We start from the raw sequence: 18,267 nt of genomic DNA on the forward strand, positions 1-18,267 counted from the left end.
TTTCGTCCAGCTACTGTTTGGAACCAAAACACATGCAAAATCTTTTCCAGTGAATACATTCACTTGATATGATATGATAAGTCATTTATAACGAGCCTGTACACAAGTGTTTCTAGGCGTTACTTAATCGGTTTACATTCTGAATACATAAAAAGTTGGCTTTGTAACCTCAGAACTTAATTTCTCCTTTAGGAGAAATTAACAGGAGCATTCCATGCAATGTGCTCCTGCGCTCGTCTTGAAAGCAAGACGACTCAGAGCAACACAGGTTCTAATCCCGGGTCCACGCTTAGAAACCTCTTCGGTATTAAGCGCGTTATAAATAACCAATTATTATAATGTCCAAAACACTGGGTCAACCAGCCAATGTGCGTCCATTTAATGATTTACAGAACTGCACCACTTGCAGTTTTTAGCAATATTACTAGTTGAGAGTGCTTAAAAAATTACTATTTTACAGAAATGTATGTACTCAAAATGCTCCACCAGGATGTACCCAAATGTCGTTGTTATTTATTTCATTTTTTTTTTTTTACAGAAAGTGAGGAATTGAAATGTACAAATATGGGACACTTTTTTGGGTTACCTGGATCTATTTGTTGTCCCAGTCTGACCCTGTAATATGTTATTCGGGTCCCCCGTTATGGATTTATTTAAAGTAACCTATTTTATTTTGGCAAATACGTTTTCATTGTGCTTTAAATCAGCTAGACAGCAGCACATGCAACATAAAAGATCTCTTCAAATTGCTTCAAAACGTTTCCAAGAAATAAAACCCTCCCCCAAACTGTGCCCAAAGGCCACCAAACCTGTGCTGCTCTCCTGGTCAGATCACAGACTGCAGTAAGAAGCAACAAGGAGAGGAAGCTTGTGGCACCAAGTAAGGACTCTCAACTGATGGGTTTCAAACCAAGATCAGTCACTGTTCCAAGCCCCACCTACAGCTAGCACAGTGCCCTTGGGGGCTCTAGAGACTTTCATTTCATTGTTAAACACTTACAAAGCTCTAAGGCAGGCTGGCTATGTGAGCGCCATATTTTCCAAAGCCCAAAAATCTAGTACGGGTTGCCAAATGTAAATAATGTTCGAGGACAAACCCTGGACTTCGGTTGCGAGTCTTACCATGGTCATGACCTGCTCGACTTTACTAAGCCAAAATACCACTCTTAGGTACCCCTCTTTCGTACCCCAAAATGGCCCTATCACCAATTTGGCTGTAATAAGTAAGGTTGTTATCAATTTTCCTCCACTGATATGCCAAACAAGACAAGACAAGGCCTGGATCCCAGGCAAAGTCCTTTCCCTTGCCCTCTGCATTAATTCCCCAAAGTCTTTCTGGAATTGTTTTAATACAGCGCAAGCCCAGGAGTGATGAAGCAGCTCCCCTAATTCCCGCAAGAGCTTAGCTTCTCCTCGATCATAAGAAGATTGCGCCTGGTACCACCTAGGAAAGTCAAATGTTTTTATGCCATTTTTTTAATGTTAGCTCTTGAAGTACGGGGGCAACAGCCGCTGCTGTTTGGTACATACATTTTAAAAAAAACAAAATGTCTGTAAGAGACTCAAATGGCTCTTGCATCAATACATTGAGTGGACACAATGCTTTTGGGTTGGTTTGGTTACCCGTCTTCTCATCCCTATTTGTCTCTTGATAAGGGCGAGGGGGTGCACACTGAAGACTACCAGTACCTAGTCCTAACTTTCACCCCAGTTTCCTCTTTCTGATAATATGCGCGCCAGTGCAAAAGGCATTTATGTTTTATTATGCAACACCCAAATTCTGTGACACTCTTGAGCGCTGTGATCCTCACAGTCATGGCCCATGAAATAAGGACAGGGTTGGGGAACGGCTGGCGGAGGGGTTTCCAGGCCTCTATAAACTGCCCCGAGAAGGCTCTTGCCTCCCTTCCTTTGCACAAGATGGAGCAGCACCAAGAAGCCGTGGAAATGGTGAACGGAGAGCTTTACAATCACAGAACGGAAGATTGAAGGGATTTACAGATATAGCCTGGCAGCGCGAACCCCTAACACCATGCAAGGTGAACATTGGGGTCTTGCTTACAAAGAAGTCCCACCCCCTCACAGAGTTTCAGAGACTTGAGCTTATACCAATGGCTCGTGGTGTCCTAATCACCATTCTGGATTCAGCACTGTTGTGTTAAAAAGAAAACTACAACTAACGTCAGGTGCCAAGACAAGGCATTGATTCAACTGATCATTTACCTGGCCTTCCCTAAACCGAAAGGTCTTGCCAGTGGAGTAACTTCAATGAAAATGTTGGTGGTAGGGGAGGGGTGTCTTAAATTAAGGGGCCACTGCCAGATCAAGGGGACAAAATGGTGTGCCACGAAAGTTCGGGGGGGGGGGGGGAGACAAACACTGTTGCTCCCCCGCCCCCTTAAAACTACGTCCATGGCCTTGCACTGGGGATTTGTACCATCAACTGTAAGTGTGCAGACCAGCTCACAGCACCCACCTTTATATCTTCCTCACTGGTGACGTCGCACCGGACGTAGACGCTGTTTCCTGGGAATGACAGACTCAGCTCTGCCTCCAGGTCCCCGGCTGCTTCCTCTGCAAGGAAAGGGGCAATTGCACAGAGGTGAAAGGAAGTGAGGCATCACGCGGAAATCCAGCAGTCATTTATCATGTGCATGCACTGGTTAGCTAATGTGGGATGCCTACTCCAAGTATTCTGAAGGGAAAAAGCAACTCAATACAGCACTGGATAAATCACGTGAACCCCCCACCATACACCATACCTCCTATCATTCCTTATGAATGGATGGATAGCCCACTTCTTTGAGCGCAGCGTGTGTCTGGTAAGGAAGGACCAGGGTTTGAACCTTGCCAGACAGACTCCTTCCTTTATCCTTCTCAGGTTGTACCACAGGATTGTGGGTAATGATTGGTAAATGTAACACCTGGCTATCAAAGAGCTCTGCAACCATTTCCCCTGGTATGCGCTGGTATTTCAAAATGTGCAATATTATTCTCATCGGATCATCAATTGTCAGTATCGTCACCTAATTAACTGTCCTCGCCCTTCATCCCATAAATTGACCCCCAGCATTGACTGATTAAAGGTCTCAGTGATTCACATAGTATGGTGGCGGACACGAACAAATATAGATATTTTTTGCGAAACCAAAACAATGGAGGCTGGATTTATCAAAGCAAGGAATGTGTGCTTTGTAGATGTCAGTAATCATGTGGGCCGAAAGGTTTGCGCATAAGGGCATCTTTACATCCTGAATGTTCGTCAATAAGTGTTTTATCACAAAAAAAACAAAAGTGTCTTTGACTACGAATTAGAACACACTCCAACAGCACAAGCCACCCTAACTTGAGTAATGCCACCCTACTTTTGCTAACCCGTTTGTCACATTGTGACCTTCAGCCTCGTTATGTTAGAGGCGGGGCTAGGGTGGGGGCGAGTTGGGGAAGTGGCGTTCGAGGCCAGAAGCCTCAGTTAACATTAAAGGAGTGAGACCAGTACTACGCTGGGCCTCCTCTTTGTTCACGCTCTGCGCACTATAAATATACATTGTTTCAGTTGCTGAAACTTTGTGGGCATCCTGCTGGACCTCCAGAGAGTCTGAAAAGTCCCCTCACCAGAGTGCTGGCACTTGCAAATGATGAGAATCCGACTTGCGATATTGTGTCTTCTTCTGTGTTGTTGAAACAACACCAAATCCAAAGAGCAGCATCAAGCCATGAAGAAACCCTTGCCTGAAGCCTTCTGTGTGGTTGTCTGCTGAAAAAGCCCATCCAGGGTCCTGTCTTCTGTCCTCTTGACCAGGAATGCAGCGCCTGGGTTATTGGCTACAGATCCTGAAGTCCTCCTGCCTCAAACTCTTCTTCTGGGCTGAGGTACTGTGGTGGCTTGGGTATTTACTTACCTTAAGTCTCTTGTGATTCCTGTGTAGTTTCGGAGTGTTTTCTTTGATTTGGAGGTATCTCGCCCAGTTCACCCAGCCCCACTGCTGGAATCCCCATAGGGTGTCTTCTCTGAAGTCCCTGGATCCTCAATTAACTTTGAAAGTAGAATACTTACTTGTTTGAACAGTCTTCCTCGGGAGCTCTGACTTCGCCTGCAACTGAGCCCTATCTCACCCTGCCTACAGCTGGCTCCTAGACCACTAGAGTACCTCTTCTGCATGATATGATATGATGTGGCATTTCTAATGCGCCTATACACAAGTTTTTCATGTGGCACGTGCACCTGCATCTGAGAGACCTCATGTAATAGAATTGGGAAGGGCTGGATACTTAAAGGGGTCTGCCTTGAAAAGTAAAAAAAAGTGTTGAAAAGCTTACTTACTTGTAAAAGGGTTAGTTGGTAAATGTTGCTCTGAGAGTGAACAGTTACACAAGTTCTCACTTACCTTGAAAGTGTTCTGCCACTTGTAAAAGTTTATGTAAAGTTATTACTTTCCTTAGATATGTTCTGCCATTCTGAAAAGTATATATAGGTTTTACCTACCTGGAATAGCTGTGTGCCATTCTGAATAAAAGTACTCAAAGTCTTACTTTCCTTAGAAACTGTCTCGCCATTCTGAGAGAAAGTAAATCGAAGGTTAATTTACTCACCTGTGAATTGGGTCCCCCTCTTCCCAAAGGTAATGCTGTTGGTTCCACTGTACTATCCTGTTAGAATATAAATGTATGAGTGACCCCAATTGCTTCCCCTGAATTGCTGTTAGCCTGTACAGAACAAGTCTGCCTTAGGTTATACTTACTCTAAGTTGCCGATAGCTCCTTTTAAAAGTATATAAGTTTTACCTGCCTAGAATAGCTGTGTGCAATTCTCGAAAAGTGTTCTTTAGGTGTAGCTAAGCTTAGTATGCATGGTGCAATCCTCAATTAGTGTTAAAGGTTCTCACTGATCTTAGACTGTGTTCCACTGAGCTGAAAAGTAAGTGCAATTTTATATTGCACCCCAAGCTCCATAACTGTGTTATCCTGAATCAGAGTTCTAGGTTTTTACTATTCCTGGAAAAAGTGTTCGACTATTCAGAAAAGTATATTGTCCAGTTGGTTTATTAAGGGATTTCTTGCTGAGCATCACAGTACAACTGCTAGGATCTACTACCCTTGTATTACTGAAAGTAATCAAAAAGTAACTATTGGTTTAACTTTCCTAGAACTACTGTTAGGTATTCTAAATAAGGTCCTATGGTTTGGTCTGTGTACCTTCAAGCATAGTGTTGTGTTTTTTATGATGTGTTTATATGATCTGTGATAGTACTTATTCCCCCAAAGATCTATCTGGGCCTACTTGTATTTAAATAAACCATTTATTTTTACATATTTGACATAGTGTGTCAGTGTTTCTTTGGACCATATGTGTATTACAATGTCTTTGTACTGATTCTACCACCCTCTCTCCCTACTAAGATAAGCCTAGCTGCTCTGTCTAGGCTACCATATACTCAGGATGGTACGGCCTTATACTAAGAGTGGAGTCTTGTACTGTCTCAGTTGAATGGTTTTACTAAGCCCTTAGTTGGACTGAAGAAAAACTGTCCTAACAATGGACTATGGAGAAAAAGTTACTTCTAGAGATATGTTTTCTAACAGTGACCGCAGCAGCACAGCTGTGGCATCTACACCTAGGGAGGGTGGGCTTTCTGACAGGACAGTTCACTTTTACAGATGGCTTCTCCAGCCCCATGCACAACCAAGAGCTTGTTCAGTGCAGTTCAGAGGAAGGGACAGACAGGATTGGTTTGGAGGGACAACTGGATAAAGGCTCTGCAAATAAAAGTATCTCTTGAGGGCTTTGAATGTGAAATGTGCAGCCATGAGACTTTACTTCGCACAGCACATGCAGATGGCAGCACAATTTCTGAACAGTCTAGTAATGCGTTGCATGTGATTAGAAAGAAAAACCCTTGGTTACTCGCAGGTAGACCTAAGAGCGGTGTGGCCAGGACTCTCTAGGAGGAAAATAGGCAAAGACCTGAGCTCACAGATACAGAGCACAAGGCTTTGAGTACATTTTATTAATTAAAATAATAATGTACCTACTGCCTCTGCCATGTCAGTGCTCTGCATATTTCACACTTGTGTAACTGAGGCTGGTGCTTTCTCTGGACAAGGGAATGCAGCTGCACTGCTGAAAGGAAACGTTACCTGAAAGTAACCCACAGTATGTGGCCTTGCCCAGGTTAGGGTACCGTTTCTGTATCTTTATCAAACAACTCACTTAGAGGACTCTGTCCCTGGGTGTACAGTTAAGGTTGGAAGGTAAGGCAGAGTTTACCCATTAGGGGTGCCCTTTTGCAGTCCCCCGTCCAGCCCCTTGTCAGCATCCTGTGATTTCTCAGCTGCTTCCTTCACTTTCAGAAGAGGACTGGCTTCCAGTTTCCTGTTTATATCTCTTTCCTGCTGAAGTACTTTTGAGTTATTTTGGCTTTTGTCTTCCTGCTGCAGCTGTGAGTATCCCTATCCTGCTAATTACTGTGTTGTCTCTCTACACTGTGGTACTCACCTGTTAGGAAAGTGTTTCTTTTTGCAACTTTCCATTCATAGTTTCATATGGAACCCCATACTTTGTGCTCACGAATTTGTGAGAGGAAGTGAAGCCTTCCGCTACACTCCTATTGCCTTTTGTTTACATGTTATGGGGAAACTGATCTGCCCTTCGGACAATCAGGACCAGATAAACTATGGGGGTCATTCCGAGGTGGGCGGTAAGGGGTTACCGGCACCGGTAAGGATGCCCGTGCAGGTAACCCCTTACCGCCCAATTCCGAGGTTCCCTGGCAGGACCCGCTGAAAACATCTGGTCAGACCAGACGTCCTTAGCGGGTCCCGTTAGGGGACCAGGGAGCAAATAACGGGCCCGCTATTTGCAGGCCCATTATTAGCGCCTTTCCCATTCCCATTGAGCCCTATGGGGGCTCGAATGGGAATGGGGAATGGTATTCGGCATGGGGACTTACCGGGTCCGCATAGGTCAGAATGTCCCGGTAAGTCCCCATTCCGCCTACTCGGACCCGGACCAGAGTTTGTAGGCAGCCATGGTGCTAATAGCACCATGGCAGCCTCCAAACTCGGAGTGACCCCCTATGTTTTCCTTTTGAATTCTTGCATTTTTAACATTGCACACAGCATCTTACATTGCAGTGCAACAGGGATACATTTGAATCGCCCTCTCTTTTTACACAGAGGATTTTTGGTTACTTTTATATATGCCTAAAGACAAGCTGGTGACATCAGTTAAATTTTGACATTATCTTTGGTGTGTACATTCGTGTTTACCGCGTTTGGCTACTAAACGTGGCGAGTGCCTTAAAATTCCTGTGCCACAAGATTGTTTGCTTGTTCTTCAACCATATCGCAGTTAGGCCTTCTTCCTGGCCTTTAAAGTCAGGAAAGTCCCTATAAGGCCAAGGACTAGCCTGGCAAAGCGGCAGCTTGTTTGTGTGTGGGGCCAAGGAAGAGTGCCACAGACAAAGTGTCTAGTTCCAGTTCACATCCTTCATGCCAGGCAGTCTGCTTCTGGGGTGACTGCGAAACTAGTAGTTGTCCCTGCCTGGACAACTACTAGCAGTTTGAATGGTGCAGATCCTTACTATTGGTGGGCTTGAACTTGAACTCAGCCTCTGAAAAAAAGGAGGACCACTGCAGCCATTTTTTCACATCTTTTTTCACATCTACGTTGGAGCCAAGAATCCCTCGAAAAAGAGCATCCTGCTGAAGATCCGAAGATGGCTCCTGAAGTGCCCCATCATCTTTTCCAGTAGCCAGCTCAATGAAGCCCTGCTTCTCTGCCTGATCTCAGCCCTTCTACTAGTGGTACCAACTAGTGTCAATGCCTTTTCGAGTATCCAGCCCTTCAGAGCATTCGGAAGTACCACTGGACTGCCCCGTGGACAATCTAGCTCTCTCGTGGGCTACCCCTCCAGAACCGTTGCCATTCCAAATGGAAGCCCAACATTTTGACAGTTTGTGCTAGAAGTAGCCTTCTCCCCAGATTACAGCTTTTCACTATCAAGGGAATTTGTCCTGGAGCAGCTGCTGCGGCCGCAACTGGAACTACGCCCATTCTCGCCTGTGTCTGGAGAACGACGCGGGGACTCGCCTTCCTCCAATCTGTGAAGTGTTCTGAAGGGGTCTGCATCAGTAGATTCTACATTTCTTCTTCAAAAAGGGTTGCATCTTGCATTTCAATTCAACGAAAACAATCCTCGAACCGGCAACTCCTGGGCACCTGTCACTGGAACAAATGACGGAAGATCAAGCCCACAGCGACCCCCAGACGAGCCACTAAATCATATGGGAAAATCACAGTCTGAGGTGACAAAGTAAACACAAGAACTTAAAAAATATCATCAACACATGCTTGTTGAATCTTTCCTACAGAGAAACCATTCTGGTGAGAAACACTGTGGCTTGTGGGTGCAAGGCCTCCTTCAACTTATGGTTTGGACTTCTTAAGCTAGGATTTTGTCTTCTAATCTGGACCCCATCATTTACTGCATCTAAAATACTTACCTGCGTTGCCGATTACATTTTCTGATGGATATTTTAACCTAAGGTTACAGTGTATATTTGTTTCAGAGTGATGTGCGATAACACCACCTGTTAGATTCATTTTATAGAGTGTTCATAATGCCTATAATAAATAACTTTATTTTTATACTTGGATGTCAAATTTGAATTATTGTGTGCCATACTGTGTGGACTCATTGAGGGCCCGGAACACCACTTACACTCTACTGAGACTAAGCCTCGACTGCTCTGCACCCTAACTTGATTGGGGTTTGGCTAGCCTCTCAGAGCGTCCTGGTCATTATAACTAGGGTGACCTCCTAAAATCTGCCCACCAGGCCAGATCTTAGAAATCCATCTTAACATCACATATAAGAGATTTACTTCGGCTGTTACTCCTAGCGATGCTCTGAGCCGTGGTGTGTCCATGATCACCATGGCTCAGAGCATCAGCTTTGGACAATGACAGACCCAAGTCTGGGGGAGACATATCTATACTCATCTCCTATGAGATACATCCTGGGGCAGCATCCCCTGCCCCACCAACACTCAATCCTGCCTTGATAAGGACCACTCAGGGTCGAAACACGTGTCGGCTGACCACCAACAGACCATGTGTCTACACTATAACATATAAATAATTTCACTGAAAATACTGCACTCACCGTGAGAATCTCTTTATGTATGAGAACCAATAATAAACAATAATTGCAAGGTAACCAGGACTATCCACGATTTCTCTAATAGAGGTGTGGGTTCTCCTCTACCCACCTGTGACCTTACAGAGACATATCCAGAGTATTAGACCAAATATCGAGCGCAGCACGGGAGTGTTCACATCTATATCCCAGCTTTCTCTCTAACTGAGACATCATCCAAGGCACATGACCTTATTTGAGAGACTTTTTAAATACATAAAGCCATTAAGATGCATTTATTTGAGAGAGTGTAAACACATAAAAGTCCTCTTAAGATTGATAGCGTGATAGTGGAAAAGAGGAAGAAGAAAGCCTGTCTTCCCCAGCTGCCCATCAGACAGTTCAGAAATACATCAGCGGAGTCAGCAGACACTGTGGAAGAGGAAGACGCTTGCACCAGCCTTTCACATCTCTGCAGGTCATTTCATTCATGGGTAAAATTGACATAGCTAATAAACAGTCTGAGCTATATCAAAAAGATAAATGTACAACTTTAGAATTATATTCAATATAAAAAAGAAAACTATCTGAAGAGTGAACTGTCCCAAATGGGAGCAATGGAGATGTTTGAATATGGAGAGGGTTCATGTAGGAAAAAACTGCTAAAAGTAGACACGTTTCTGGATATCCAGAGTGACTAGTCAAAGAAGGTTCTGGAGACAGAAGAGTAACAAGGAGGCAACGGGAAAAGGCACTTACCCTTGGCGCAGAAGACGACCTTAGCTCCATGCCGCACTGCAAAAAAGATTGGGGGGGGGGAATTATTATCTTCATTCATGAGGGGTAACCACATACATTCATTTAGCATTACAGTCCTCTAACGCCCAAACTGTGAGACAATAAAAAGGATAGTGAAACAAAGCTTGCTCGGGCTTGCTGTGCACATGTGTTCTACGAAATGGTGTATATCGATATTGATCATCGCGTATGAAAACTGATTCTGCCCAATCAAGCCAAACCTCCGATTTTTAGAAAGTTTACTTTCCTGGGCACTCACACTGAGCAACCAGAACAATTTATTTTACCATTTTTGAAAGTTTCTGTGGGTTCAAACGCAAAGCCCAGTGACAGAGACTGATGAAAAACATGTCAAGGCCTCAACAGTTCTAAAATATCTCTTATTTTATACTTCCTCGTGTATACTGAATATGCCACCTTGGGTGGTCCTTATGCTTTGCAATAAAGATACCTTATGAGGAGGGCGTTCTTTGCCGCCGATGTAAACCTAGTTAGCAGCCAGGGTGGGTGCAGAAGCCAATCAGGTGGCTCAGAACACGGGTTGAATCTCAACGTCCAAGCCATCTTTCTGGGCAAGCTCGCTATAGTTCGCACCTATCTGCCAACTTCCTTCGCACTCCCTACCACTTCCCATCTGCTCCCCCCAGGATTCCACTTATCTGACAGTTTTATGACACCTCCAAATCCCTCCTCACATGCTTCTGGGGGACTATGAAAATGGAAGAAGGGGGCTCTGCAAGGAGCACCGATGTCCATATCCAGGGCAGCCAATTTGCTGAGTATTTGTTTGAAACAACCGTTTGTGTGCTTGCCAGAACCCCTTGTTTCAAACAAATGATTTGCTATCAGCACCTCGGGACGTAAACCCGAGGTGCAATGGCAATAATCACTGGTTCCCTGGTGTGTACCGGCCAATGCATTTCCTGGCCGATAACTGTGGAATGTGCCCCGTAGGGCCATAGCGCACCGCAAGCCGCCCCGGCCCCACAGAGAATCAGGACAAGCTGTTTTTCTGTCCGGGCTACGTGTGTGCTCTGCCGCATGGCGGGAACGCCCCGTTTATTAGCACACGTCACTCCATTGCGTGTGCATCTTAAAGCAACACACCACACTCCTCCATTTTCATAACAACAAAACAGTAAAGAACTCTACCACCATATAACATTGGAAATTAATAACACAGCACACTGAATCACGCTGAGCAACATCCAGTGCCTACTTCATGTGTTCAGCACAAGTATTTCAGACGGGCACGTCTCCCCCTCACAGCATGTTGTGTATACCGCCGGCCCCATTGCAGCTCAGCCTCTCCTCACCTGCTTCCCCCTGCTCCAGGGAGATATGACAACGGTCAGTCCCTCCACCTACGTCAGACTTTGGCACAACCTCCTCTGGGAGACATGCTTGGCTGCCTGCTCTCCCTGACCCTCTTGAAGAAGCTTGCATTTTTTGTGACTGTGGCATTTCTGTAGGATGTGGTTACCATTGATCCCTTTACTGCCACCACGTACATGGGTTTGGGTTCATACAGAAGCAACAACTTCCCCTGTGGGTGCCTGGGTCTCACTATCACCTCATCTTCCAGCACCAGCTGATGTGGCTCGAGCCCTCTTCGGTTATTCTCACCTTCATTCCTGGCTCTTCTTTCCTCAGCCACTCTGTCATCCTCAGTCTCAGTCCCCGGTGTCTGGCAGCAGACCTGTCGGGCATCTCCTGAACATGGCCTCCTCTGGCGCAACCCAGGCTGAACAGTAGGGACGGGGATTGCCGATACTCCCTTAGGAACTGATAGAGAGCCCTTTTGAGACATTGCCCTGGGCCATGGGTAATGCGGAACACCTTATTGAGGGTCCTCATGAAGTGTTCCACTTTGCTGTTTGCTCTCGGCCAGATCAGCATTATCATCCAATGGTGGTTCCCATACTCCTTCATGAGCTGGCCGAAACTCTCCCCTTGAAATGGCAGCCCGTTGTCAGAGCACACCACTTAAGGGAAAGACAATGAGTTGCAAATACCTTTTCCAGTGCCGCCGCCATATTGTCATACACCACAGATTCCAGGAACTGTCCTTCTGGGAACCTTGTCCATTGATCAACAATTGCAACGCCCTGTATTCGGGAGCTAACAAGTATGTCACTGACAAACTCCAAAGATTGCAAAACAACGCCTTAAGAGCAGCGTTGAACATCCCACACAGAGAGCATATCTCTAAATTACGGAAAGAGGCCCATTGGCTAAAAGTAAAGGACAGAATCCTCCTTAAAACCATATCTATTACATCCAATTGTCTCAACAACTTAGCACCTCCTTACCTATCGGAAAAAATCACCAGGAAATCCACAATCCGACCTTTGAGATCTGTCAACAAATTCTTGCTCGATGTCCCTAGATTTAAACTTACCACAGCTGGAGGAACCAGCTTCCCTGTCAAAGCTGCACAAGCATGGAATACACTCCCAACAGACCTTAGACGCCCCTTCCCTTACGTCAGATTCAGAACTAATGCTCTCAAATGGCTAATGACCCTTAACTACTGCACCCTGACAACCACTGAACCTGACAATACTACTGCAACTCACACATCGGCCCTGCCTGTCCATAACTACAGCCGTAGCTACTCACTAACTTACGCAATGTTAAGCCAGACCGGCTTCTTGTATCTATCTAACTATATCTCTCCATGCTCCACGAATGGTAATGTTTATACTGCGTCATCTACAATATTCATATTGTAATCACTTGTATCCACATATGACAAATGTCTGTACTGTTTCACTTACTGTACTACACACTGTATCCACATGTATGCACAAGCCTGCGACAGGCAATGTAACTAAGCTTTGAGAATCGTTGTACTGCTGCGCCCAGCTGCCCAAGAGCTTGGTGCATATTGTCAAATTAATAAACAAACAAACAAACAAACCAAAAGGTGTGTGTCCACATGTACTTTCGCCCATGGCTGTGTACCTCGGGGCATGGACTTCATCGTGGGCTCTCTTTGGGCCGGGGCAGATGCCTCACACCATATGCAGCCGGTTACTAACTCCTCCACCTTCTTTTCTAGATCTGGAAACCAGACTTTCAATCTCAGGCAGGCTTTTGTTTTGGCCATCCATTGATGTCCCTGATGGGCCAACGCAATCACCTGCTGCATCTTACTTGCAGTTACCACCATTCAGGCCCGTCTTAACAGCAGACCCGACTCTGCGAAAACCAGTTCATCCTGTACTCTCCACAACTGCTCCAATGTAGTACGGGCCTCCTGGGTTCTTTTGCTGAGGCCTTCCAGTATGGTCTCCCATTCCCCTTTTTGGAGGGCCCCTCGGAGGTGGTCAAAACACTCATCTTCCTACGACGCCTTTTCCAACTCCTGAATGGGCATGGAGTTTGGAGTGGCAGACTCAATGATCACTTGCACATGCTCCTCCGCTTCATCCGCTGTGTTCTCCCCACCAACCTCCTTCTGCGGATGTCTCGACAAGCAGTCAGCTGCATTGTTGACACCAGGTCGGTACACCAGTGAGACCCCATATTACAGGAGGGTCAACATCCACTGCTCAATCCTGGCTGGGGGCTTGGATGTCTAACCTGCCATGAACGGTAACAGGGGCTTGTGGTCTGTCACCACCGCAACAGACCTTCCCAGCAGATACAGGTGGAAATGCCTACACCCCCAGAGCACTGCCAATGCCTTGCACCCAATTTGAGAGTACCTTTGCTCCATATCGGAGAGGACACGGTTGGCTAACACCATGGGCCTCACCTCATCCTTGGCATAAACCTTTGTCAGGACTGCCCCGAGGACAAATGGACTTGCAGCATCCACCACGATCTCCGATGGAAGGGATCAGTTGAAGACTGCCATTGTGCCGTCCGCCGCGAGGACCATTTTCACATCATCAAATGCAGCCTGTTCCAGTGGGCCCCACTGCCAGACAATATCTTTCCTCGTCAGGCTCCTTAGTGGCTCAGACCACGTGGCTAGATTCCTAATGAATCTCCTGCAGTACATTACCATCCCCAGGAAACTACGTACCTCTGTAACTGTCTCCGGGGGCCTGGCATCCACGATGTCCTTTACCTTTCGGGGATCAGCCAACACTCCTCCTTCCTTAAACACAAAGCCAAAGAATTCAATACTTGTCTTGAGAAATGTGCATTTCTCTTTATGGAGCGTGAGGCCTAGTGACTGGATGCGTTCAAGTGTCTTGACTAGCCTTGCCATGTGTTCAACCTCCGACCCTGCAAACGCTAGAATGTCATTGCTAATGTCAATGATGCCCTCCAAGTCAGCTAAAGAACCCCTAGTGATATTTTGAAAAACCTCTGCAGCCGAAGACACACTGAAGTTGAAGCACTTGTATCTGTACAACCCTTGGTGAGTCTTAAAGGTGGTTTTTCACGGGACTCGGGGTGCAGCACGACCTGGTGGTACCCGGCCCTTAGATCAAGCTTTGAGAAGAACATGGCACCTTGCAACTCAGCGATGATGTCGTCAATTGTGGGAGTTAGATGCCTCTCCCTCTTTATTGCCTTGTTCGGCAGACTCATGTCCACACAGATTCTGACCGAGTCTGGTTGTTAGGCTTCCTCGCAATGACAATAGGTGACATCCAGGGCGTTGGCCCTTCCACCTTCTCAATGATGTCAAGATTGATGAGATTCTCCAGTTCCTTATCAACAAGCTCTCTCAGGTTAAACGGAACTCTCCGGTGTTTCAGGGCAACTGGGTGAATAGCTTTGTCTACATGTAGTCTAATTGGTTCACCCACCAGCCGTCCAATTCTGATGAACACATCTGCACATTTCTCAAGTATCGCCTGTACATCCTCGACGTACACACTGTAAGCGAAACTCACTATCCCAAGAGCCTCAGCTGTGGCACAACTCAACAGGGTGTTGCCACTAATGTCTGTGACAAAAAACCTGGCCTTGATCGTACTGGAGCCATGGTCCACCTGGGAGACAAAAGCACCGATCAGTGGGATTGGTGATCTCCTCCGTATGCGAAAATACATGCCCTTGGGTGCTTCAGCACCGGGGAATCCCTCATAGCATCATAGTGAATTTTTGCAATGACATTGACGGAAGCACCTGTGTCCACCAAGACTGGAACCAGTGAACCATCAAATCGTACCATGCACTTTGGCTGCCTCCTGGCCTTCATCTCAACACACTCATGCTGGAAATGAAGAACATGTTCTCCTCATCGTCCACCATTTCTACCTCCTGACTTATTCCCTCCTCTTCCTGGTCTACGAGGGCCACATTCGGCGGGCGCTGCTGTCTGAAAAATCCTGCCTTGACAGGACCTCTGTGGCCTTCCACTGGGAGCGGTGCACGACACATTTGTGCATAGTGGTCAATATTCCCACACCTTCCACATGCCCGGACACTCCGATGGGTGCAGAAGGTCATATCCAGACTTGAGGCATGACTGAGGTGATTTTGCGCCTCTCTCTCTTGACGGTGCTATGGCCCGTCGGGCCCCTCTCAACCTTTGGCCTCGTCCCACTGTGCATACCTCATTGATCTTGATCATGCCTATTGCAGGGTCCATCTTGGAGGCACGTGTTCCTGCCACCTCATACAATCTTCCGAGTTCAAGGATTCAGGCCAATGTCAGGCCCACTCTCATAGCTCTTGAAAACGTAACTTTCCAGGCACGCACCATTGGATTAATTGGTTGCGGATAATGTCTTCCGCATCGTCCCATGTACATGTTCCCGAAAGGCGTCTGAGCCGGCCACGAAGCGTGTCGAGGGATTCATCGTCCTTCTGCTTAGCACTGCACATCACAAATCTCTCATAATCCATGTTTGCAAGTGGCATGGAATGCTCCCTCAGCATATTCTTTGCCGCAGTGTAATACTCATCTATAGGTTGTAATGTTTTGAAGATCTGACAGACTACAGGACCAGCCACATAAATGAGGGTCGCCACTTTGCTTTCATCGTCCGTTGTCCGTCCGTCTCCCCTGTGCCCCTAAAAAACATCCCACAGCGGTCGATCCACAAATTCCAACTCGGTCCAAAACTGGACGGTGCCTCTGAGACATGAAACTCCAGCATTGGGGCTAATAAACCTTGCTGGCATGGCGCTCCCACCTGGGCGACACCACCAGCAGCCCCACCTCCTTGATTTGCCTGCATGCTGACAGTTCCGGTGAACAGAGATGGGCGTTTGGTGTGTAGGCCTCTACTTTTGACACAGGCCGCAACCCAGCTTCACACGTGGGTGCACAAGCACCCCCTTTATGAGAGGGGCTGCAACCCAAAAAGGCTCATGTGTCCCCTTACAGCTAGCCACCTGAAGTCGACCTGATTGAAAAATTGAATGCACAGAAGAGAAAAGAGAAACACAAATGGGAAAACTCCCTCCTCCTTCCTCTGATCTGCACTGTTATGTTTGTCAGAAAGTGTTGTGAAGGGCAAGAAAAACTAAGTTCCGGTACCTTTGGCTATCCTCCACCTTTGTTTTTTATTGGGGAAAAGAAAAACCGAGAAGAAGAGAAAAAACGTTCTCTGCCTCTGTGGATGCACCAAAAATTGAACGGGAAGGCGCACAAGCACTCCACTAGGGAGCCTCATTCTCCACCAGCGTGTAGAACGAGATGCCTTCACCATGACGCACAAGTCGACTCCTCGGCCGGTGACGGTGCCAGCACGAGCCTCTGCTCGGATTCACCGCCGCATGGCGTCCATGCGACAGCTGCACCTCCTCGTCGCCAATGTGGAATGTGTGCCCCATAGGGCCTGGTGCACCGCAAGCCCCCCGTCCCCACAGACTACTCAGTACAAGCTTTTCTCCGTCCGGGCTCTGAGAGTTACATCACTCCGTCACGTGTGCATCTTAAAGCAACACACCACATTAACGGCCCAGGGACCCTCATTAACTCGTGCACCAGGCCATTACCATCCGATGCAACCCAGAAAACCGGGATTATTAGTAAATAGATCCAGGTCCTTCACTAATAAGCACTTGCCTGCAATGGCACCTACTTCTAAAGCAAGTTGGCTTTGGGAAAGAGGTTCCGACTGAACAAAATGGAAATTGGAATTAAAAGTTAAACATGTTTCAATCCAGTTCATTCTAATAAATCTGCCTGTGCCATAATGTTTGAATAAAAACTTGTTTTGGTTTTGAACAGTCGTCGTATAGGAAATTGCAGCCCTTCTACATCAAGTGCCATATAGTCTCCCCTTATTATGGAGGAAAGTAAGCATCGCAGCGTGTTCGTTTTTATAATTAAAAGTTTGTGAGCCATAAAGAGTTTTAACAATTTCGACAGGTCCGTGTGATACCGTTACCACAAGTAACGGAAGATGCAGGGCGACACATTCCTGGACCTCATAACTGCTTCGCGTCATAGGGTAAAGTTGGTCCCTGTTTTGAGAACTGGTATTCAAGACATGGCAGTGTAAAAAAAGTAAACAACAGGGCCCTCATGATGAGATGTGTAGTATTCTGCATTTGGTTTCCACATGCAGGAGTTAGCATTAGAGAATGCACACATCTGAGAGTTTGATCCTTCTCTGCATTATAAATGCTGACGCCTGCTTACATCCGAAGTAGCCATAGTTCAGTCCGCGTTTTCATTCGGCCCTGTATTTTTATACTCAACACTATATTAGCTCTCCTCTTTATCCTCCCTGCACCATCTTTTGCTTCCTCTGGGTCCGATGAACCCTTGTCCTTTAACTGGCCCTTACAATTGGTAAGGTCAGGAAAAAAAACACAGGCCCCAATCAATCCCATTGTCTTAAAAAACGTATAAACCTAGATGTAGGATTGCATGCTGGCTGGGATGATAACTCAAGGGCAACACGTTTGTCTTGGAAGCAAGACAATGCTTAACAACACAGGTTCGAATCCCGGTCTCGTGCTTAGAAATTGCTCTCCATTATTAAGCACCTTATAAAAGATTAATTAATTATAATTCTAAATCTGAGCTTTGGCCCCTTTCTTCACTGATTTAACCTAGTATTGCTAGCTAGTGACCACCCAGACAACCACAATTATAACACTAATGGCATCAAATTGTTGACATCTTATTATCTGTCAGAAAGTGCTTGACACTGATCACTTTGGTGGACTGGGACATTCACTGAACACCATATCATTCAGCGGCACTGAAAATAGAACAACGCCTGTGCCTTGCAGCGCATAATGCTGTGTGTGACAGGTGGGGAACGGTGGGATTTTGCTAAAGGTGCCATTTTAGTGAGCCTCCTTGATAAAGTAAGTGTGATATGTGTTATGTGGCTAGAATAGCTATTTGGTGCAGCCAGTCTAGTCGTTTATTACTACAGCTTGACTTTTTTTTACT

At 46.3% G+C, this 18,267-nt stretch overlaps 1 protein-coding gene across 3 annotated transcripts in view; it reads right to left on the reverse strand.

Annotated features, from left to right (window-relative positions):
• Nucleotides 1-18,267, reverse strand: part of HSD17B14 (hydroxysteroid 17-beta dehydrogenase 14) — a 228,854-nt gene that overhangs the window by 160,219 nt on the left and 50,368 nt on the right. For 2 of the 3 annotated variants that reach the window (XM_069637075.1, XM_069637058.1), the window contains exons 2-3: nucleotides 9,900-9,935; nucleotides 2,477-2,574 (exon numbers count right to left, since the gene is read on the reverse strand). In XM_069637075.1, coding sequence (XP_069493176.1) covers nucleotides 2,477-2,574; nucleotides 9,900-9,935 — 134 coding nt within the window. The remainder of the gene's footprint in view (nucleotides 1-2,476; nucleotides 2,575-9,899; nucleotides 9,936-18,267) is intronic. The other variant, XM_069637065.1, reaches the window with a different exon arrangement.

The sequence above is a fragment of the Ambystoma mexicanum genome, chromosome 1q (assembly GCF_040938575.1).
Source record: "Ambystoma mexicanum isolate Mex_15411 chromosome 1q, UKY_AmexF1_1, whole genome shotgun sequence".
In the NCBI taxonomy this organism is placed as follows: domain Eukaryota; kingdom Metazoa; phylum Chordata; class Amphibia; order Caudata; family Ambystomatidae; genus Ambystoma; species Ambystoma mexicanum.